Here is a 23,738-nt window from a genome sequence, read left to right on the forward strand (position 1 = left end):
ATCTAACACGTCAACAACTTTAAGTGGCCCTTCAAATTTTGGGTCTTATTTATTTTGGTTGAATTCTTTGTTTTGAAGTAACACAAAGCCATCGACAGAAAACTTATTCAAACTCGCCTTGTACTGTCAAACCGTTTTTTGTCATACTGAGCCGCACTTGAAATCGACAGAGCTGCGTTTTCTCTGACTCGTTCGATATATACGTCCTTATTACCGTCATAAATCTTTAAATTAAGAGGGCGTGCGACTTTACCGATAAGTAATTCGAGTGGACTCGCTTTTCGTCACCCTATTGACTGTACCATTTAACGCAAGCTTTACGTCGCTTAATGCATCCTGCCACGACTTATCGCTCGATTCAACCGCGATAAGCTTCGACTTTCTTTTTTTCTTTTCTTTTTTTTTTTTTTTAGGTTGCGAATTTCAATTGCCTTTACTTCAAAACCTAGGAACTTTACTCGCGTCTTTAAAAATGAACATTTTTTTTTTGAGGTTAAGTGAGAAACCTGCTTTAGATAAAACCTCCATTACAGTTTTTAATCTCTCTAAGCCCTGTTTTCCAGTTTCCGAAATAATCAACAGGTCATTAACGTACACTACAATGTAGTTATAGGCTACCTCATCTAACGCAATCATCAACGCACACTGAAAAACTGAAATAGCGTTATGAAGACCAAAGAGCCTAGCTAAGAATTCATACTGCCCATCGGGCGATACAAACGCGGTTCGTTCAATTGATTCTTTATTTACCGGTATTAAATGGAAACCACTAGCGCAATCTAATTTTGTGAAGATATTTGCGTCGGTATGTCGCGAAATCTGATCAGACATTAACGGTAACGGGTACCTATCCGGGACGGTATTTTTGTTCAGCTCGTAGTAATCAATATACATGCTCTTTGTACCGTTCGATTTTTCAACAAATAGAGTGGGGCTTGTAAATGGTGAATTACTCGGTCTTATAATTTTGGATTCTAATAACTTATTTACTCTTTCTTGCATTACTTTTCGTTTCTCCGTTAAACAACGATACGGTCGTCTTTGCATAGTTTTACTCGGATCTGTTAAGCGAATTTCTAGCTCATAAGTGTTCATGTCGACAAGTGATTGTTTACGTTCGTTTGAAATGTCAGTATTTATCTCGTCAAAGTTATTTGTACAGGTCGGGGCATGTTATGTAGCACACGAATTAATAAAGTTTCTTTTTGTCAGAGTAAGCTCGATCGTTCCAATGTTAACCACAAATCCCGAAAACAAAATCTCGCGACCTATCATAATAATATCGCTACGCAAATACTCATTAGGCAAGGCAGGAAATAAGATTTCTGTCGGATACTCATTAATCACTATACTACACAAAATTCGTACAGTGCTCTTAACAACGTAACAACATTGTTTACACGTTTACTACACAAATTCTTAGCACAACTTTCTTGTACTAACGAGCACTCGGCTCCTGAATCAAAGTGAAAAATTATTGACTGACCGTTATGCGTTAGTAATCCTGAGGGAGTCTTGACCATGCACATGTCGACTCAGCGTTCAGCTCGGGGCACGGCGCTTGACGTGGCGGAGGCAGCGTCAGGAGGGACGCTCCCGCAGCGCGTAGCTATGTGTCCCGGTTGTCCGCACTTGAAGCAGATGAGGGCTCCTTTCGGTGTTGACTGCTGCATTGAACGGGCCTGTGTAGTCACTGGCAGGGGGTGCTTCTTAACTTCCTTCGCTCTGAAGCGACAATCGACTTGCTTGTGTCCGAGTTTCCCGCATACGTAGCATTTGAGCGGTAACGTTGACATACGGGCTCGCGCAGTGTCCGCCGCGTTGTTTACGTCTTGTGACACTTTGCGTTTCAAATATGAGTACGCTTGTAATTCTTTCTGTAGGTTATAGCGTGTATAAATCTCGGTAGTGAACGCAAGTCGTTGTAATCTAGTATCGATTTGTGCCAAATGAGCTAGCACAACCGATACCGCAATTTGTTCAGTACTTGCATTCTTCAATCGATTCATCAATGACGACAGTACTCGGCTAGCATAGGCGGCGTAGCTTTCTCCATCGTTAGGCTTGCTGGTGTTCAACTGCATGAGGATAGCTGGAATGGTCTCCGTCGGAACAAACCTCGCTGAAAAAAGCTCTTTGAGTTGAGGCCATGTGATTCCGGAGTAGGTAACTTGTGACAGCCAAGTCGACGCAGTTCCTTTTAAAGCTTTGCTGAGCGCGACTATTAACTGAGATCCTTCGAGTGGGTTGTCCGAAAGGCACAGGTCTGCGGTTGCACACCACGATTGAGGGTCCGCTTCTGGCTTGTCAGGATTGAACTCGGGCAGAGTCACGTTGTTGCTGATTCGCGGCGTATTCAGTGCTTGTATTAGCGCGCGCATTTGCTCATTTTGCATGTCGAGCATCTTCTGCCATTGACTTGTTTGAATATTATTTTCACTTGGTTTCTCATTTACTCGATTGAATCCCACTTCTGATGTCGGATCGACAGCGACATCAGTACGATTGTCAGGCATCATAGGGGCGTATTACTAGGGTGATCGAGTAAAGAGGAAACCGCGAATACAGGAACACGTTTAGTCTACGTTTAAAGTACTTAATACACTTAGTTGGAATTCAGTATCACACTGTATCACACTAGGCAACGAAGCGAATGACAGTTCCTAGGATGGAGGTACTGATCTTCACGAGAGCGGAATCGTAAGTGAGTCGTCTCTGAGCGCCTCCACCGGGTAGGCTCCGTCGTAGCACGAAGTTAGTCGCGTCGTGACGTAACGACAGTGCTGCCGCCTCGCGGGATTCGTGCCGCGCTTCGTTACGCTAAGGAATTCATGACCGTCTCCGACACTGAAGTGGGATGGACAGCGACATCAGTACGATCGTCAGACATCATAGGGGCGTATTACTGGGTGATCGAGTAAAGAAGAAACCGCGAATACAGGAACACGTTTAGTCTCTACGTCCTTATTACCGTCATAAATCTTTAAATTAAGAGGGCGTGTGACTTTACCGATAAGTAATTCGAGTGGACTCGCTTTTCGTCACCCTATTGACTGTACCATTTAACGCAAGCTTTACGTCGCTTAATGCATCCTGCCACGGCTTATCGCGGTTGAATCGAGCGATAAGTCGTGGCAGGATGCATTAAGCGACGTAAAGCTTGCGTTAAATGGTACAGTCAATAGGGTGACGAAAAGCGAGTCCACTCGAATTACTTATCGGTAAAGTCACACGCCCTCTTAATTTAAAGATTTATGACGGTAATAAGGACGTAGATATCGAGCGAGTCAGAGAAAACGCAGCTCTATCGATTTCAAATGCGGCTCAGTATGACAAAAAACGGTTTGACAGTACTAAGACGAGGTTGAATAAGTTTTCTGTCGATGGCTTTGTGTTACTTCAAAACGAAGAATTTAAACAAAATAAATTAGACCCCAAACTTAAAGGGCCACTTAAAGTTGTTGACGTGTTAGATGGGATACGCCATAAATTATGAGCACTAAACTGTAAACGTACTTACAAGTACGCTCATGATAGATTAATATGAATGCCCGAGGGCCAAGTACCACTGGAAGTTGAAAAAATTGAATTGAGTGATGACGGTAATGATGGTGCATCTTAGTTCGGCTGGTCGGACCGTACCAGTAGCCATTTCGTAGCCGTAGTCCGTTAGAAATCGGTATCTGCTTTAAGTAGTCCGTGGATACGCGGTGCGCGAGTGGCTCTGGCGGAGGTCGGGTCTTGTAGAGACCATAGACTCTGGGAGAGTCGGCATTGGTAGAATGCAAGAGAAAGAACACAGGATGTGTTAGAGGGGCTTATGGAAAAGCCACAGGCCACGAATAAGATTCATTGTTTAGTAAATTTTAATGATTTAATGATTGTGGATAGTGACACAAGCGGTACTTAGCTGCTCTAGCATTTCTGGCTGTCTTAATTGTAATTTTATTAGATGATTTGTTTCTTTCTGTTTTCTTTTGAAACTTAAATCATAATAAATCAAAATTGTTACATAAGCCAGGAAGTTTATTATAGTTTCATTACAATGCCAAGTTAGTTGTAATGTTTAGTGTCAGAAGTGGCCGAACGGTGTATACTGTGTTACGATTACATTATTTCAGAATAACACACGGGGACGTGTGTAAAGCAGGATGGCCGTGTCGGAGACGGTCATGAATTCCATAGCGTAACGAAGCGCGGCACGAATCCCGCGAGGCGGCAGCACTATCGTTACGTCACGACGCGACTAACTTCGTGCTACGACGGAGCCTACCCGGTGGAGGCGCTCAGAGACGACTCACTTACGATTCCGCTCTCGTGAAGATCAGTACCTCCATCCTAGGAACTGTCATTCGCTTCGTTGCCTAGTGTGATACAGTGTGATACTGAATTCCAACTAAGTGTATTAAGTACTTTAAACGTAGACTAAACGTGTTCCTGTATTCGCGGTTTCCTCTTTACTCGATCACCCTAGTAATACGCCCCTATGATGCCTGACAATCGTACTGATGTCGCTGTCGATCCGACATATATATATATTTAATACACACAAAACTTTATTTCAAACTATATTCCTTTACTCAAAGTAGGAGAATAGGGAGACGTGATAATCATGATATAATTATGAGAAACAATCTATGAATATGTAGATTTGTACCAGGAACAAAGACATATAAGCACCCCTGTGTGTAGTTATAACATAACTAATATACGCGTAGTGTCGCCTATTTGTTACGTCAGAGCGATTCCGCAGCTCCGTCACTTATATTACAAACACCGCAAACAAATGCGAGTAATATGTTACAGCTCATGAGACCCTGGTGATTCGTACCGGTGTAGAGTATAATTTTAATAGGAAATCTACATAATATAAGAGCTTAAAATTAATTTAAAAATAAAACCAATATACATACTCATATAACTAGTGCTTAGGCATATTTTTTTTCTTATATTGCCCTAGCAAAACCCGAACATCACATATGTTGCGGCCAATTGGTTAAATTAACCTTTCAATTAAACGTCTCGCTTTTTTAATAAACACCTCGTGTTCTATTCTATGAACGTAAAATAAATCGGCTGTTATCACTTAAGTCACTGCTGAAGGGCTGGTCAAAGTAAAGAGGCTAGGTGTTTGAAAGGATAGCTAATCCTACCAGTTGGCTGCGACCTATAATATATCTTAATAATCATGGCGATCCAACGAACAACTTAGAAGCAAAGACTTAAATCTTTGCTTAGAAGTTAATTTAACTGCAGCGCTGTCAATTCATAGATCACAATTCTATTAATAATAATAACATATATATATATAATACATATATATATATATATATTTATATATAATATAAATTATAAATGAGAAAGTAACTCTATCTGTATGTCTGTCTGTGCGTCGCTCTGTGAAACCGGATTTGATGAAATTTGGTATGATGCAAATTTGGTTTTACCTCCAAGGAGAGTACTTTTTTTGGCTAACACCTGACAACCAAACCCCTAAAATGCGAGCAAAGCCACTGACGACAACTATTAATTAACTATAGGTATGGTATGGTTTGTTTTATTCGTTTAGTAGTAGGGCTTAAAAACCTCTTGCGAAAAGTACGCAGATTGGACAATGTCGTCAAAGTCTATTAATCTCAAATAAATATACGAACATTTTTATATATGAGATACAGTTATAAAGAATACCTTACTCAAATAACAATTTGAAAAGCGCCCCTATTAAAAGTGCTGTAAAAATATCTTTCAATAAACTGAGTTATCGACGACACCGCATTAATTAAATTAAACCTCTAAAGGAACCCCGCAAACGATTCGTTAATTTCATAAGACTTTGATGCAGATTTGCTTTGATAAAAAATAATTATGAATATAAAATTATTGAAAGGGATTTATGAAAGCAAGTAATATAAACGCCTTTTTAGGTACAAAATATTATTTTTATTTTATGTTCAGAACACTACGTAAATGTATATACGGTATGTATGCTCGCGAGTATTTTCTAGTTAAAGTGTATTTTCAGAAAATTACTTAGAAGATATTCTGTTGTTGAACTAGGGGCACATTTGAGGGGCTAATTAGTTTAGGGGCACCAACTTAATTGCGTTACGCTCCAAGGCGGTCTATTTGTTGTAGCAACTAACCGATAAGTAAGGCCTCAAACATTATGCATACATTTAACGGATAAATACAACAATATCAAGTAAAGTATGATATTTAACTTTCAGGCTTATTTACCATAAAATATTTTTAATAAAAAACGATAGTTTCGTTTAAAGGTATCTTATACATATACATGTTTAATGGTCGTATTAAATTCTTAATAACTTAGAATTTTACAGACACTTACCATAATTAATATTTCATATTGACACAAAACTAGTAATATGATTAATATTTTTTCAACAAACATAAGATGCATAATATATACACCATAAGTATGGGTGTTTAAAGAATATAATTAAAGAAAATATGCTTAAAGAAATTTATTATTTTAAACTGCCACACGTATTTAGTACATTATCCTTTATTTCGATTATATTAGAATATATAATTAATTCGTCAAAATTAATTAAAGTGATCAAAATATATGACGCAGGAACATATAACATAAAACAACATTAGGTACATCAGATGTAATAGTATATACATAAGTATTGGCGAAAAGATCGCTTGGCACGATAGCGAATCTATATTTTTTTATTTATTTATTTATATATCTTTGTTAAAGTAAATTTTTCGCACTTTTAATATTTCGTAAAAATGCGAAATAGTTAACATATATTATTGTTGAATTTATTATATAAGTTGAATGGTATATATGTTAGTTATTGGTATTGTTATTATAATTTATTCTGCCTGTCGAAATATGCATCATAAAAATGATAACTGATTCATGTGTACCTTTTAAAATGGTAAATTCATATTTCCTAAAAATATAAATTATTAAAACTACATTACATAAACCTGTACCGTGCCGAGGTAATACATCGTATCTCTGGCAAGAGCTCTATACCTTCATTTTACTGGAATGATTCCAAATGTTAAATTGTCTAGTCTAATTTTAAAACATAATCTTACATGCGAATATATGTTTGTATAAGAGACGTTCCATTTATCGCAGAATTTATTTTATAATATTATACAAAATATTTTTAAACAAAAATAATAAAAGATGATTAAATATTTACCTGATATCTAAACTAAACAAAATACGCCGCCGGTTGGATATATAAATATAAACAAATGTATAGTTTGTTTTAGTTAGTAGTATCATTAATATGTAAACCTTTAGACTTTTGTAAATACGCTCCTCTAATGAGACAGCCCTGGGTTTAATTTTTTTTCGTAAATTTGATATGGATTTACTATTGGGATTTATTTTACAAAACAAGAAAATTGATAAGCGACAGCTGTGTAATAAACAGAGAATAAACGAAGATTCTATATGATAAAAAATATACATCCGAAAATATTAATGATTTTAATTAAGGATAAATGTATTCAGTTTTAACTAAGCTAATAATATAATTTTATTTAGACAAATATTAATATTATACAGGGTTATTGGTAACTCAACGCATATCCGTTAGGAAGTGATAGGGGTGACTATTTGCAATAATTTTAACCTCCATATGCAGGGCCGTATTTATGGGAGGGCAACCGGGGCAACTGCCCTGGGGCCTCCACGTGAGAGGGGGCCACAGTTTTCAGCAAGTTAACAAATACTGAGATATAGTCAAATTATAATAATGTTACTATTTAATATTTTAAAAGATACCGATACAAATACGAAACAATTCATAGCTTACTAATTGAACATAAAAAAAAAAGTAATTAATTCATAATAATATAATTATTAGGATGTTCACGCTTCTGTTTGTCTAGGGCCCTCGCTGCTTTGTGGCCCCGGGGCCTCCACACCTTTAAATCCGACTCTGTCCATATGCATAATCCAAAAGTGAACCATTTTTGAGTTATCACATTTTTTAGTTTTTTTCAAAATATGTCATAAATGCAACTTCAAAAATTTATTTAAAAAAAGTTTCAATTAAAATCTATTTTTTTCTTTTGTTTTATTATAAAAACGATTAAACACTGGATATTTGTCAATATTTTCTTGATTTTTTTTTCTCAAAAATGCCTCAAAAACTAAAAAAACTTTATGAATCTCTTTACTTGGAATGACTTAATACTTTCTTTTTTTTATCTCTATGATCCCTCATTTTTATAAAAGAGTTAAACCCATCTAGCTAAACGCAAAGCCATATCCATAAATGTTGGGTATGATTTAACATTGATATTTCTTGTCTTACTAAATCGAATACAATGAAATTCTTTTGTGGGTCGTCCGCAAGAAAGAAATTTTACCAATTCAGAAAATGTCTACGAAATAGTATCCAGTTTCAAGCATCTATTTTTACTCGATATCTTTCATAGATCTGTGATAAAATGGAAACATTATTTGGCAAAGTCTCTCCATGATAAACGTTTCCTTCAAACAGTCATCGACTGAATTGCTTCCAAAAATATTATATATTTATTTATTTGTTTGTTGAATAAATAATATGAGTCGAGATGGCCCAGTGGTTAGAACGCGTGCATCTTAACCGATGATTGCGGGTTCAAACCCAGGCAAGCACCGCTGATTCATGTGCTTAATTTGTCTTTATAATTCATCTCGTACTCAGCGGTGAAGGAAAACATCGTGAGGAAACCTGCATGTGACTTTCATAGAAATTCTGCCACATGTGTATTCCACCAACCCGCATTGGAACAGCGTGGTGGAATATGTTCCAAACCTTCTCCTCAAAGGAAGAGGAGGCCTTTAGTCCAGCAGTGGGAATTTACAGGCTGTTGTTGTTGTTGTTGAATAATAACAACTGAAGAAAATAATATGAATATATGTTGAGTTATTTGAATGTTTACTTAAAATGTAATATTTAATATCTATAATTATTTAAAAAATTGTAATAACGTAAAAATATTAAAATATATATATTTAACTAATTAATTAATACGCATCAATCAATCAGTTAAGCGCTTAAACAAACCAGCATGCAGGTAACAAAAGTTTTACCAAAGCAGATAAGCAACTTGTATAATCAAATGAAAAAGGAATAAACGAATTTGTATGTTGACGGATAAAATTAAATAATTTAAGAAAACTGTTGCGCTATTGATTTCCGAACAAATGAAAAGTAAAATTGTACGCCTCTTTTATCTAGGCTGGATCCATGTTGTGTTTATTTAAAAGTATAAATTAAAGTATAAGGTACAAGTATATAAGTAAATATTATACTAAATTGACAATGTGTAGTAATATAACTTTATTAACATAAGAAATAACAACATTAAATGCTTAAATATATATATACAAATATGAACTAAAACTAGTTACCTACTGTATAAATCTTGACGGCGTGGAATGGTGGCAAGAATGCTAGCAGCATTTCCCCGTTGAATCGCAATTCCGATCCTCTGGGCAAAAAACGAACCAGCCCTCCTGTCACCAGTGGAGGCAATGAGGCGAGGTGTTATACTTTTGATGAAGCTTTTTGCACCACTACTCCAAGGGCCAAGCGTTTCGACATGTGTAGTTGAATATAGATTCTATTACCACCATCTTGGACGATGCCCCGCGGCTGTTCCTAAGCCAGCCAGGATATTTAAAATAAGAGTGACAACGACTTAGAGTTTCCAAGTCAATAAATATTAAGTCCGTATCGTTTGAACATTTTTTTTTCATTTTAATCTTCATTCTTTAAATTAAAATACACTCATTTTACAATTCTGACAATTCCAGACAGTTTTATTGCTCTTAAATATCGTGTCTGTTATTTTTTATTAATATTAGCAACGGCTAGTTTACAAAGCCAATAATTTATTTTCATGTCCCTATAAATAAATAGTAAAAGTAAAAAGTAAAGTAACAGCCTGTACATTTCCCACTGCTGAGATAAGGCCTCCTCTTCCATTAAGGAGAGGGTTTGGAACATATTCCACCACGCTGTTCCAATGCGGGTTGGTGGAATGCACATGTGGCAGAATTTCGATGAAATTAGACACATGCAGGTTTCCTCACGATGTTTTCCTTCACCGCCGAGCACGAGATGAATTATAAACACAAATTAAGCACATGAATCAGCGGTGCTTGCCTGGGTTTGAACCCGCAACCATCGGTTAAGATGCACGCGTTCTAACCACTGGGCCATCTCGACTCAAATAAATATTTAAGCCTATTTCAACCACAAGAGGATAAAAGCCAAATGAACATCATTTGACACTGAATTGACGCGATATCATTGGTCAGCTTGAATTATCTATGATATTCATTATGGATTTTAGAAAGAATGAATTTTAAAACGTCGACGAAACTGTTATGGAAATTTTGGAAGAAAATTATAGTAGATACAAGTGCAAAAATGTTGTATTACAAATAAATACATAAAAAACAAGAATAGTTAAAATTAAAATCAAAATATTCTTTCAATTCAAGCTCATAAAAGCATTTGAACAATTTTTCGTTATGTTGCACAGTATTGAACGAAGTGTAAAGCTACCATCGCCTCGGAAAGTAGGTTAATAGCAAAAAAAAAATAAAATAATCTTTACATAGCTTAAAGGATCTAAGATTATCTCCAAATAAATTCGATTATTTTTGTTATTAAAATTTTATTATTCACAAGTCAACATAAAAATATATTCACAGTAAACACCAAAGAATGTCCAGTCTTCTCTCCTTTATTTTTCCGTTGCTATAGTTACACAATTAAAGTCATAATGTGACTATGGCCAGTTATAACTCATGGATTATGAATTTAAAAACTTATTATTGTATTTTTAGAACCAGAAGTAGGTTAACCTCTAAAACAATTATCTTTAATTTAAAATAACTATCAATCTACCACAATAGAATAACATTTAGTGTACAACACAAATAACCATCAATAATCACATTACACCGTAATAATCCTATTCGCGATCTCAATCTGTAATCATATAAATAAAATAAATAAAATAATAAAAATGTAATCTCCCGCCTTTTTTTTAAAGGGAAGTTGTGTGACTTGACGCAGATGTTGCTTGTTTATTCCAACAGTATATATTACATAGTATTAAATAAATACATCATAATATGATATATTGGCTAATTAACCTTACATAGATAGCAAATGTAAATATATCAAAAGATTAATGAAATGATAAAGTATTAAATATTTAAAAATATATCTACTATACTACGCTCTTTCAGTGGGGCTATATTTCAGGAATAATCTTTAAATTTACCAATAAAACAAGAACATTTTATAGCAAAAAGTAACATTAAAGCAATATAATTAGAAATTATTAAACACGTATTTAAATAGTGTTAACATAATTATGTAGGTTTTAAATACTGCACCAATCGGAAACAAAGTAGGAATTATGAGATAATAATGATTACAAAATAATAAGCACCAAGATCACACAAAAACAGTAATGTCTGCCCAGTCTTGGTTTTTTTTGGCTTAATATAAAATAATAATATAAAAAAAAATCCACAAACATTTTACTTGCATCTTGTTCTGATATTTCGCAAAACAAAAATCCTGTTTAATTTATGAATAACGTTGAAATTCCATTCACGTAGGGAAATAAATTATTAAAAGAGGTATACTTTTTCAGAACCGGTGATAAATGATGGCGACTACACAGTTTACGTCGGCCGCTGGACCGAGTGCTCCAAGGGGGATGGGGACCTCGCTAAAACCATTAAAACGTAAAGTATTTCACATTACTATGGTATACATAGAGTAAACTAATCGCTTCTTCATTCAGTTTCGAATTTCATCTTTCTAACTACAATGAACAAAGACATTCATACTCCACTCCCACTTGCCGCCCTGGAAATTGGAATAATTAGCAAACAGGTATCATTATAATTAACCATCTGTTCCAAATTTGAAGTTTCTAAACTCTGTAGTTTTGACTATGTGTTGAACATAAGCTGGGGCAAACAATTTTATAAGTATAAAAGATTAAGTTAAATAGATTTTAATGTTATTTACAAATTCAATAGTTCCGATATTACCGAAACTAAAATGCTAAATCGATGAAATAATGTTCTCCATCAAAGTGTATGTAAAACAAATATCTTTATTTTGTATATACAATCTACTAAGCAATTTTATCTCTTCAGAAATTTTAATAAAGTTGTGCTATACAGGTATAATAGCCGACCAGAAGCTGATTCCTTAGTACACACGCCGCGTCTGGGCTTACAGAGGAGGCAAGTCCAGTGCCGCAGAAAGGATGGGCAGTTTGTAGAGCCCTTGTAAGTATATTTTAATTGCGAAATATTTATATTGGCATTTTAGCGTAATAATATATAATACATAGTATATAAACATTTAAATAAAGGCGTTTATGAATTTTTCGGAGTCGAGATGGCCCAGTGGTTAGAACGCGTGCATCTTAACCGATGATTGCGGGTTCAAACCCAGGCAAGCACCACTGATTCATGTGCTTAATTTGTCTTTATAATTCATCTCGTACTCGGCGGTGAAGGAAAACATCGTGAGGATACCTGCATGTGACAAATTTCATAGAAATTCTGCCACATGTGTATTCCACCAACCCGCAGTGGAACAGCGTGGTGGAATATGTTCCAAACCCTCTCCTTAATGGAAGAGGAGGCCTTATCTCAGCAGTGGGAAATGTACAGGCTGTTACTTTACTTTACTTTACTTTATGAATTTTTAAGTTTTATAAAACTTTGCATTCAATTGACAAAAAATAACCTACTGCTTAAAAATACGAATAACGGAAAAACTTTATACAACTCGCATATAGGAGAATTCATTGGAATTATTACTTTCATATAAGTTGAGAAACGATCAAAGTTTGCTATTCAGCGCAGAAACTTATAGACAAACCGAAGTTTTAAGTGGATAGTCCCACCAAAGAAAATAAATCTACAATCAGACCATAATGAAACCCGATTAAGCAAACGAAAGTTTGCTAACATTGAAACGACTGGAGAATAAAATGTATGTTCAAGATTTTAAATTCCAGTTTGTTTCTAATAGTACTGACAACATATATGAAGTAAATAAAAATGGCAAACGATATACATATATTAAGCAAGTAATACAATAAATAATCAGCAGCATATTCATATTAAAACAGATTCATAAAGTTGTATAATATATCTTTATACATACTATATAAAATATAAAAATCAAAGATATTATGCTGTTATTTTATAAAATACTAGCAAAATCTAAAATTTATAAATCAAACTTTCTGACCCACGTTTTACCATCTTAGGAAAGGAGTTTCGTAAAATTCTTAGCGGATATCTACACCCTCCTATAAGGAACCCACTTGCAAAATTTCAAGTTTGTAAGTGTTGTAGATTCTGAGATTGCTTGATTTATCAGTGAGCGGTTTTTCACTTTAATGTATATGTATATTTTAAAATATTTATGTCAAAACTTTTAAACGTATAGGTTCAAATTATTTCTCTTAACTCAGCAGTTAAGTGATTAAGTGTTTAATTCCATATATTCCAATAAGTAACGGTGTATAATATTAAAGCTATGAATCTCTCTCCAGCCGCTGTAACGCACGTTTTATACATGAGTCCCGTTTACTATGATCGATTCCGATTATAACCTTACAGCGTATCTATAGCGGGCTGTTACCAACGAAATGGCATCTTAATATTCATCTTGAAACTCGAGCTAAGTAGATCAGCACGTTCGCGACTAGCATTTTTACGACACATCTTTTTTAAACTGGGGCATTGCCGCGGGTATATTGATCGATTGCCTCTTCTTTCCATTTTAATGACACTATTTCAAACAATGTTTCATTTAAATGTATATTATACATTTACTGACAATGGAGTGGTTGCCACAAATCGCAAGCTTGATCATGAGCTCGAATATTAGGAAGAAAAAGGAATCAACAGCACTATTTTCACAGTGGATTTATATTTTAAATTGTGTTATACTTTATCCAAATCGCTTTAGAATCGCTTTTAAATCATGTTATAAATACATTTTGTCAATTCTAAGAAAAAATATTCCTGACTTAAAATGTAAATGCTCCCTGGAACACCTACGACAACCTTAAGCTCATTTTGAGTGCAACACATTTAGTTACAATTTGTGGAAATTTAACATAACAACTTGATGTCAGAAAGATGCCAATATATGTACGAGTACATCCCTGTACCTCAGTAAGCATGTGAAACCGTTGGACATACGCCTACGAAATCTATCTCATCCTGTCGGACTGCCGTAAAAATAAAAGAGTTTGCACCGAGTAATACTATAATGAACCTTATAAGATACAAATACAATTGATTGAGCACGGCTGCCAAGTGTGAACCAAGAAGGGTGTTACTTATATTTAAATTTCTAACGCAACATTATTTTCAGATACTGTGGCATTGCTATTGCGAACATCGGAACAACGCGAGTTTGTGTGATGCATGAAGACTGTACTCTAGCAGAATGGCTACCATGGCGTCCACGATCAGATGGGGCTCTTGTGCGGACTCGGCGACTACGTAGACTGCCACAAGGTTTTTTTTAAATATTATGTCTATTTTAATCAATATCATATTCATTTTTAAGTATGTACATTTTTAAAAAGTACCAAGTTACTCTAGAAAATCTGTATATACCTGAACTTCTTATATAAGTAACATTTGTATTGTATCTCAATATTATAATAGGTGGTGGTAAAGAATGTGAAGTGGTGGAAGAAGTACGTCCTGCTGTGCTAGAAGCAAGCGCCCATTGGACTCCAGGACCCTGGGGCTCTTGTCGCGTTGCAATTGAACAACCGACAGCTTTAGCACCCTGTAAGTGTTTCAAATGTTATGTGATAAATTTATACATACATACATATACATATTTTATTCCAGGTGTTTATTTTCTCAATGGTCTCTTTATTAAATAGATATTTAAACAAAATTATATCTACCAAATAAAATATTAAGCCTTGAAAAAGAAACAAAATTTTATTTAGCAGACGACGACGACGACGATGCCGACGACAACGACGCCATCTACGACGAGGACGATGACGAAACGGATGAGAACGATAAAGATAGCGAGGCGAGTTGCGGCGGTGGCGTGCAAAGGCGTGAGGCAACGTGTGTACGCGCTGACGGACGAGCGTTACATCCTGTTCAATGTGCGCATGCGCAGATGCCCACGCTAGTTCAACCTTGCGAGGTATGGATGGACCATGCTATAAACAAGTAGTAAAAAAATTATAGTATGAATCAGCTTAGTATGGATTTTTATGGCGAAAGTAATTGTTTCCGTCTTAAACTCTATTAGCTTGGATAAGAATGTCGACCCATTTCCGCCAAATAGTTATAATATTTCAATGTTTGTATTAGGTACCTTGCCCACGAGACTGCGAAGTAGGGGAGTGGAGTGAGTGGGGAGCTTGTCAGCCAACCGATGGTTGTCCTTTATTCCCCGTTCAGCAACTTACCACAACAGGTACAGTCATGTTGTTTTAAAAGCTGGTCCAGAAGAGGCACCCCTATAATATTAATAACTATAAAAATAAATCATCCATAAAAATGACTAATTTCAAATTCCATATATTTATAAATCAAGTTTGCTTCTTTCTAATCATTGATAGCCGAATTGTTATATGGATTTCTTATAAAAGGTCAATATTAAATTAAAACAGGTTATAGCGTCCGTCGACGTCGTGTAACGGCAGCAGCGTCAGGGGGCGGAGCGCCATGTCCACCTCTCGAAGAGAAACGTACTTGTACCACACCCCGATGTGCGGCGTGGAAAGCCTTACCATGGGGCCCCTGTGTGCTCACTCAGCCTCACACAACATGTGGGCCAGGACGGCGTACGAGAGAACTTCGTTGTATTGGTCATGACGGAGTAAGTTGCACACTTTATTATCACAAAATTCTAAAAATGGCAAGAATGACACACTGATGCAAACAGTGATGAGCAAAGCATCGTTAGCATAAGACTCCAGTATACTGTAGTATATCGGTGCTGAACACTCGAGCTGAATATTAATTTTACTGAATTAAAAGAATTTATAACCAAAATACCAAAATAATTTTGATTTGAAAGATAAAAATTTAGAAAGATTTCTTCTAAACGAACTTTCCTGATTTAGTGAATATGATCATAAGTTCATACTGGCTTTTGAGTTTTGGAAGACTTTATTTTTTATATTTTTAATAAGGTTCCATGTGGTAAGTTTGAATCGATACTTGCTCAGTCTACAAAAAGCTTTTTTTAGATTAAAAAGTCGATTTAATCCTTTCTCAACCGTATTCAGCACCAGACAGCTAGGAAAAACGGAAGCATTTCATTAAACGAACATTAGTGTTTAGTCATCATTCCATATCATCGTGACCTTTTCACTATTGTCAGCGCACCTTTTTACCATCCCTTCTTCGCAACTTCCAAACAACCGAAAAGTATTTGTAATTCTAGGTACAAGATTAATGTTTCTGTGGAAAACTTCGCAAAAAGCTAATTCTAGTTAATTAAATCGGCTGTAAAACGTTCCACCACCATTTAGTTAATCTTTTTGTGATAAGCTAAAAAGAATAGAATCAGCTCATGGAGGTTGAAATTTGAGATCTAATGGATGATGCTTACTTCAACCCATATACACCATAACCCTCTTACACGTCTCTTGTTTAACATTACGTTCTACACGATTAATACTGCCTTAAAGATAGATAACAGTATATTATGCAATACAAAATATTCTTCCTTCCAAGTCCTTTCGATCTTCCAGCGTGACGCCTAAGCATTTCATGTACTGAAAATCTGTATATTATGTATTATGGCAACGCGTAAACCCTTTGTGAACCAATACATAGGCCCAATGTCTGTCAAGCACTGCATATAAGCAATACTGGAAGCCTAACATCTAAAAGTAATAAACATTTAAATGTAACGTAAGATTAGTTATTAATGATTACTCATATCACACATATTCCTTATCTCCCGTTACTTTAAATAATTTTCTGGATGACAATTGTAATAAAAACTATAATTGTTGATCAACATCAAATAATAATATTAAATATTAAATATCTTTTTTTAGCTATGTATATGTTTAGGCCCGTTCGTTAAACAAATAACATTGTTATTATGATTCCTCCATCATCAGAAAGAAGCCCAGCGCGCATGGTGCGGAAATGGCGCTCCGCCGCGCAGTGAGCGTTGCCGCATCGCGTGCGCGGGCGACTGCGTGGTGTCGTCGTGGGGCGCGTGGTCGCCTTGTGCTGCGCCCTGCGTCGCGCCCGCACACTCGCGCCCCACGCGCACGCGCCGCCGACACGTCCTGGCGCACGCCGCACCCAGTCAGTACACTCTAGAATTCTGGTTATATATAAAAATCTTACACGTCATTTCATATCTAAACACATTTGTAAAATCCTGTCATCTTATATTTACTTTATTATTTTTTAAAAACAAGTGTCTATTAAACTTAATAGCAACCTATTCAAGATAAGTAAGTTTGTATTTTAAAAAAAATTCAAAACCGTACTAGGAATAATGTCACCTGAAAAGTATTAGTGATATAGATTTAGATACATATGTAATGAAAATGCTTTTGCAATAGACGGATGGCCATGCCCCTTAGAAGACCAGCTCATACAGAACGAAACTTGCAACACACACGCATGTGCTACTTACTCTTGGCTGGCCACGCCTTGGGGGCCGTGTGAGCGAAGGCGGCAGGACTATATGCCTTCTACCAACTATACAGACTTACTGGTAAGCTAAACTTATACATTGTACCAATAACTAGACTTAAACGGAACTTTGCGATGCACCGGGCAATAGCCATAAATATAGGAATCAGTCGAGCATCTATTTTCAGGAAATTATAAACAAATTATCCTTTTGAGAGAATTACATTCAATCAATAAATCTTCCGTATGTCTCTTTGACTGATATTCCCAACCAAAAGCCGAAATCTTGATTATAATAAACGAGCACCCTTATTTTATTTTTAAGTAACAACAATTTTAGACCCCTAATCTTCTAATCTTGTATAAAACATATTTAAAGCTACTCTCCCTAAATAATTTATAGCATTTTTTTATTTTATTCAGGACGGTGAACCATTTAATGAAAGCGATGATGAAGAACCCTGCATAGAGGAAGGAGAAATGACTAGAGACGTTATGTGTGTGCAAAACAACGCAGACGTCGTTCGTGAATCTTTGTAAGTTGATTTTATACTTTAATAAAAAAAAAAACACAAAATATTGTACTATGTTTTGCAGAAATTCTGACTCCTATTTAAATTTTTTTTTATATTAATTTTATATATAAAAAGTTCCTTATTGTTTCTTATTGACAAGTAGGTATATGAACCGAACAATTATTTATGTTTTAGTATTATAATAGGTTTGTAATCTTAATACCTCTTTCCTCTTTGTTTCTATGGCAAAGTTACTTGTGTAAGGTGAAAATATATAAGTAAAAAATATATGCACTATATCAGTATAGCAATAAGTATGAAGGAGTAAAATGAATAGTTATAGGGGGCATCCATTTATACTGATAATGTGTCCTCCAGGTGTGCTCCTCTTCGTCGACCGGCATCACGACGCGCCTGTACAGTACGCTGCAAGCGAGGCTGTAGAGTAGAAGCCTGGATGCCATGGTCACCGTGCCCTAATACTTGTGGTACAAATTTCCTTCAAATCACACAAATAAAACTCTAACTTCATAGATATAATGCTATATCAATATAATTGCAATAAAATTCAAGACTAAAATAAAACAATCATTCAATGTTCTTCTTTACCTTTAAAGATGTATCAGCTTGAATGTTACCTATATTAAATATTACTATTAAGTGTTCAGTGATACTTGATGGTGAAACTTTTACAATAAATAAATAAATAAATAAATAATACTTAGCTCAAATTCAAGACCAATATGATCTATACTTATATTATAAATGTGAAAGTAACTCTATCTGTCTGTCGCTCTTTCACTACCTAACTGCTGAAACGAATTTGATGAAATTTAGTATGACGCAAATGTAAAAAAGATAAAAACAAGGAAGGATATAGGCTACTTTTTTGCTTAACACATGGCAACCAAACCCCTAAAACGCAAATTAAGTCGCGAGCGAGTAGTATTTAATATAATACGTTTTATAATTTATAATTAAAATCAGTTGCTGATACCATTTTATCATTCATCAGATCCAGGGAAACAAGTTCGAGTTCGGACAGTACACGGTGGACCTAATTGCGGTCCCCTGCAAGAGACTCGGGACTGTCCGGTGGCACGCTCGTGTCGCTCGCGGGACGCCTCGTGGGTCGCTGGGGAGTGGAGCACATGCCGGCTGCCGCCAGATCAACGTTGTGGAGTGGGCTATAGGTTGAGAAGTAAGTGAACGAATTTATGCATTTACTAGATTAGTATTCTACTGCACGTACGAGATATGCGTAAACATAAATAGATTTGTCATATATTTCCGTTAAATTTCAGAGGAACTGTCGAAATAATTAAAAAAAAAACTAAGCAAATAATTAACTTGATATATATAATATAGGGTAGAAATACTGATGGTAACTGGGTAGTTTCCATCCACCAATAATATATTTAATATTTAAATGACTCCGGCTAAAAAACATATTGGAAATATGAGAAATGGTTGTGTTTTCGTGGGTGAATGTCTAAGGGCAGTATTGTCCAATCACCATCAGATCGCTCATGCCCGTACATTTTACCGTAATTGAACGATCATAATTTACTAATTACCCACTAATTTCTTTTTCCCGTACATAGGTATATGGTGCGGGTCAGATTCCCATCGCGTAGAGGCAGGCGCGTGCGCAGGTCAGTTGGTGCCGCCCGGTGTCGCCGCCTGCACTGTATCCTGCGACTCCTTCGTGATACTCACGTGTGATGCTATTTGCGCCGATCCTCTCAAGTATGTATTAAACATCATGTTTATTGAATCAAAACCTTATATATTATCTAGATTTATTGTAAAATTGGACTGTTTACTTTTATCTTAGGTATTTAGATGCTTCTGATCCCGATGTTCCGTCATGCATTTGCAAAAATGTAACGTTGGAACTTCTCCCAGCCGACTCAGACTGCATACTTCCTCCGGGGTAATTATTATAAATATCCTTCATTACAATACCAAGACATATTCTACAAAAAATATTTTCCTATATATCATTGCAGCATTGAATGCGGTGAGGGAAGATCTTTGAGAGCAGCTCGGTGTTTGGTCGGAGGTCGGGATGTACCGATGGATGTATGCAAGAAATATCATCCCCTCACAGGTACGTCATTGATTTAATTTCTCATTAATTTAATTGTTAAAATTGAAAAATAAATATTACAATACGTCCAGGTCGATAATTTAACGTGATATATTGATTGAGCTGAGATGGCCCAGTGGTTAAACGCGTTCATCTTAACCGATGATTGCGGGTACGGGCAAGCACCACTATATATATGTGCTGAATTTGTGTTTATAATTTATCTCGTGCTCGGCGGTGAAGGAAAACATCGTGAGGAAACCTGCATGTGTCTAATTTCATCGAAATTGTGCTTTCCACCAACCCGCATTGGAAACCCCTTCCAAACCCTCTCCTTAATGGAAAAGGAGGCCTTATCTCAGGATTGGGAAATGTACAGGCTGTCACTTTACTTTTATACTTGATTGCTATATGGCGATGGTATATTAACTATTTTTTTTTTCATATACAACAGTAAAAGTTCAAAATGAATAACGTTTTTTTTTATTATGTAGTTCAATTAAAGTTGTTAATTGTTTCAGGACCTCGTCGCGTTCGTGAAGCAGCAACTGACGGATTCACATATGATGAAGAATTTGGCTCTCTTCTGCGAGGAACGTGCACCGTGCGCTGTGCCCGAGACTGTGCCGTTGGGGCTTGGGCGGCTTGGGGCCCCTGTGCTGCTGAGCCTGGCTCCAGGGCTGCTTTCAGATTTAGAACTAGGTACACTTAATAATTGAAGCTCATCTATACCAGACTTTAAATTTCTGAATTACTAGCGACCGAGCCCGGCTTAAAATGCTAATACTACTAAATATACTGCAGAATGCCTTAAAATTTCACAGTTTTAAGGCATTTACTACTATATTGTATAATATATACATATAAACCTCCCTCTTGGATAAGTCTAATTACTAAACAAACCGCATCGAAATACGTTGCGTGCATGCATAGGGACAGACGGCGGTGAGCGACTTTATTTCACACTACATAATGATAATGGAATATTAATAATGTGACTTGTGCTGACAGAGAGGTGATAGAAGAAGGATCGGGGGGCGGTCGCGAATGCGGCGCGACGTTGCAGCGCGCGACTTGTGTGGTGCCGGAGCCGCGCTGGGAGCTCAGCGAGTGGTCGGTGTGCGCGCCGCGACACGCGCTGTGCGGCCGCGCCATCATCAACCGCACCGTGGAGTGAGTCCGATACAGATAAATATACTATAACATTCGATAAGGACTTAAGATACAATGCACATAAATATAATATTTATGTTCATTTACTTAAGGCCGCATATCATGCTCATCAAAATTTAAACATAGTAAGGGTAAATTAATTGATCCGTCAAAGTGATCAGTCATCACTTTCTACACAGCTACTCAGCAGTATTTAGTGGTAATTTAGCACATTTTTCAGGTACTTCAAAAACCTTGAAGATTTGATAATAGAAGTAACGTACATTTACTGTAAACCGGCGACTAAAATTTGGATATATGCTTTTACCTATATGTCTAATTGTATTTATGTTATATAACACAAAAATATAAGTAGGTAATTTGGAAATAAATCAGAACAACTCTATAATTACTTTACAAAAAATGACGTTATCATTTAAGATACCTACATATTTCCTTAAAAAATTAAGAAATTTCTTCATTGTCTAAAATATCATTATTCCTCAAATAGATGTATAGATGCAGATGGAAACAAACTGGACGATGTGACATGCGAGACTTCGGGTGCGGGACCCGCGCCATCCCGGGAAGCGACTTGTCGCGCACCGTGTCCCGCGGATTGCGTTGTCAGCACTTGGTCAGAATGGAGTCCTTGTGAACAGGTATTTCCTGAACCCACTGGTTTTGTTAGAGAGATTAGACATGTTTCAAATGATACGAAGGCACTTTTCCAGTAATTGGTCACTTATAGGATCGCGCTTTGCCTAGAGATAAATAAGTAGGCTAAGTCAACAAGACGAAGGTATAGAGAATGATAAACCCACAGACGAAGTGGGGGGGCCGGCGCGACCGCACTCGCGTCGTGCTTCGCGCGGCGGACGAGGGCGGCGCCGCGTGCCCGCACCTCGTTGCCGCCGAACCGTGTGCGCCGCATTCCTACTCCTGGCACGTGGCGCCCTGGGACGACTGTCAGCCTCTAGGTTAGCTACAAACAAATCAATTACCCTGATCATTATTAATTTATGTCATATACTAGAAAAATCTTTAAAAAAATTTTTAGGTGGTTCGCCATGCGGAGAGGGAACTAAGAAAAGATCGGTACGGTGTCTTCGCAGTGACGGATTATTTGTCAACGATTCATACTGTCCCGTGAGTGTCTCTCTGAATTCTTGGAACTGTACTCGAATTGATGTAAAGTGACAAAATTTTGCTAACATTATTTATTTAGAATGCTACAGCAACCGAGGCCCGAGAATCTTGGTGCTACGTTCCGTGCGGCGTGGATTGCGAGGTCGGAGAATGGGGTGCATGGGACGCCTCTGCCTGTTCTTGTGGTGATGCCTCCACTGCACGACACATGCGACGTATACGGTAAGCAGATATTTTAAACATGAATATTCCTTCGATATAAGATTTTATAGATGATAAAAGGGCGTGGAATTAATATCTGTTGAGTAGGAAGGCAGGATTCATTACTTACATATATAATTGATTTAACTAATAAGACTGTATTTATTAAATATTGAAAAATACTTCTACTACTGAGTTTCTTACCGGTACTTCTCGGTAGAATCTATTTTCCGAAGCGGTGGTAGCTTCACTTAATTGTTAAATGACGATTCAAAATTGCTTGTAAAAGCCTACTTGAATAAAGTTTATTTTGATTTTGACATATAACCAAGCCCGTTTTAATACCGGTTGCGGCAGATATAACAAATCGTTGCCGGCCGCAATAGTTCTAAGTGTTCTACTTAAATAAAGCTTGCATTGCATTGTGCAGGAATTCAGTTTTATACTATTATCGTGAACCCGTTGCAGCCAACACTTGACAATGGCAGTGTGGCCGGGGCGCGCTTGTCCCGCGACAGAGCAACACGCCCCGTGCCCGCGACAGCCCTGCCTGCGTCTCGTCGCTCGTCCGCTGCTCGGATGTCACGTGCAGGTACTTGCCAATTTATAATTTAAAACCATTGTATTTACATGGAATCATCTATGACATAATCGAACGATAGTTCAGTTAGGACTATTATAATATAACATTACTTTTTTTTAAGACCGAGATGGCCCAGTGGTTAGAACGCGTGCATCTTATACCGATGATTGCGGGTTCAAACCCAAGCAAGCACCGCTGATTCATGTGCTTAATTTGTCTTTATAATCCATCTCGTGCTCAGCGGTGAAGGAAAGCTTCGTGAGGAAACCTGCATGTGACAAATTTCATAGATATTGTGCCATATGTGTATTCCACCAACCCGCATTGGAACAACGTGGTGGAATA

At 36.6% G+C, this 23,738-nt stretch overlaps 1 protein-coding gene across 1 annotated transcript in view; it reads left to right on the forward strand.

Moving 5' to 3' along the window:
* LOC124544559 (thrombospondin type-1 domain-containing protein 7A-like) overlaps positions 1 to 23,738 on the forward strand; it is a 93,922-nt gene that overhangs the window by 66,603 nt on the left and 3,581 nt on the right. Inside the window, exons 3-24 of the mRNA XM_047123159.1 lie at positions 11,668 to 11,761; positions 12,209 to 12,316; positions 14,430 to 14,575; positions 14,729 to 14,857; positions 15,025 to 15,233; positions 15,404 to 15,509; positions 15,706 to 15,914; positions 17,173 to 17,365; positions 17,629 to 17,783; positions 18,125 to 18,237; positions 18,595 to 18,704; positions 19,232 to 19,417; positions 19,821 to 19,965; positions 20,054 to 20,152; positions 20,229 to 20,329; positions 20,830 to 21,010; positions 21,320 to 21,481; positions 21,972 to 22,122; positions 22,287 to 22,440; positions 22,521 to 22,609; positions 22,689 to 22,831; positions 23,279 to 23,402. Coding sequence (XP_046979115.1) covers positions 11,668 to 11,761; positions 12,209 to 12,316; positions 14,430 to 14,575; positions 14,729 to 14,857; positions 15,025 to 15,233; positions 15,404 to 15,509; positions 15,706 to 15,914; positions 17,173 to 17,365; positions 17,629 to 17,783; positions 18,125 to 18,237; positions 18,595 to 18,704; positions 19,232 to 19,417; positions 19,821 to 19,965; positions 20,054 to 20,152; positions 20,229 to 20,329; positions 20,830 to 21,010; positions 21,320 to 21,481; positions 21,972 to 22,122; positions 22,287 to 22,440; positions 22,521 to 22,609; positions 22,689 to 22,831; positions 23,279 to 23,402 — 3,107 coding nt within the window. The remainder of the gene's footprint in view (positions 1 to 11,667; positions 11,762 to 12,208; positions 12,317 to 14,429; positions 14,576 to 14,728; positions 14,858 to 15,024; positions 15,234 to 15,403; positions 15,510 to 15,705; positions 15,915 to 17,172; positions 17,366 to 17,628; positions 17,784 to 18,124; positions 18,238 to 18,594; positions 18,705 to 19,231; positions 19,418 to 19,820; positions 19,966 to 20,053; positions 20,153 to 20,228; positions 20,330 to 20,829; positions 21,011 to 21,319; positions 21,482 to 21,971; positions 22,123 to 22,286; positions 22,441 to 22,520; positions 22,610 to 22,688; positions 22,832 to 23,278; positions 23,403 to 23,738) is intronic.

The sequence above is a fragment of the Vanessa cardui genome, chromosome 5, assembly GCF_905220365.1.
Source record: "Vanessa cardui chromosome 5, ilVanCard2.1, whole genome shotgun sequence".
NCBI classification, from domain to species: Eukaryota; Metazoa; Arthropoda; class Insecta; order Lepidoptera; family Nymphalidae; genus Vanessa; species Vanessa cardui.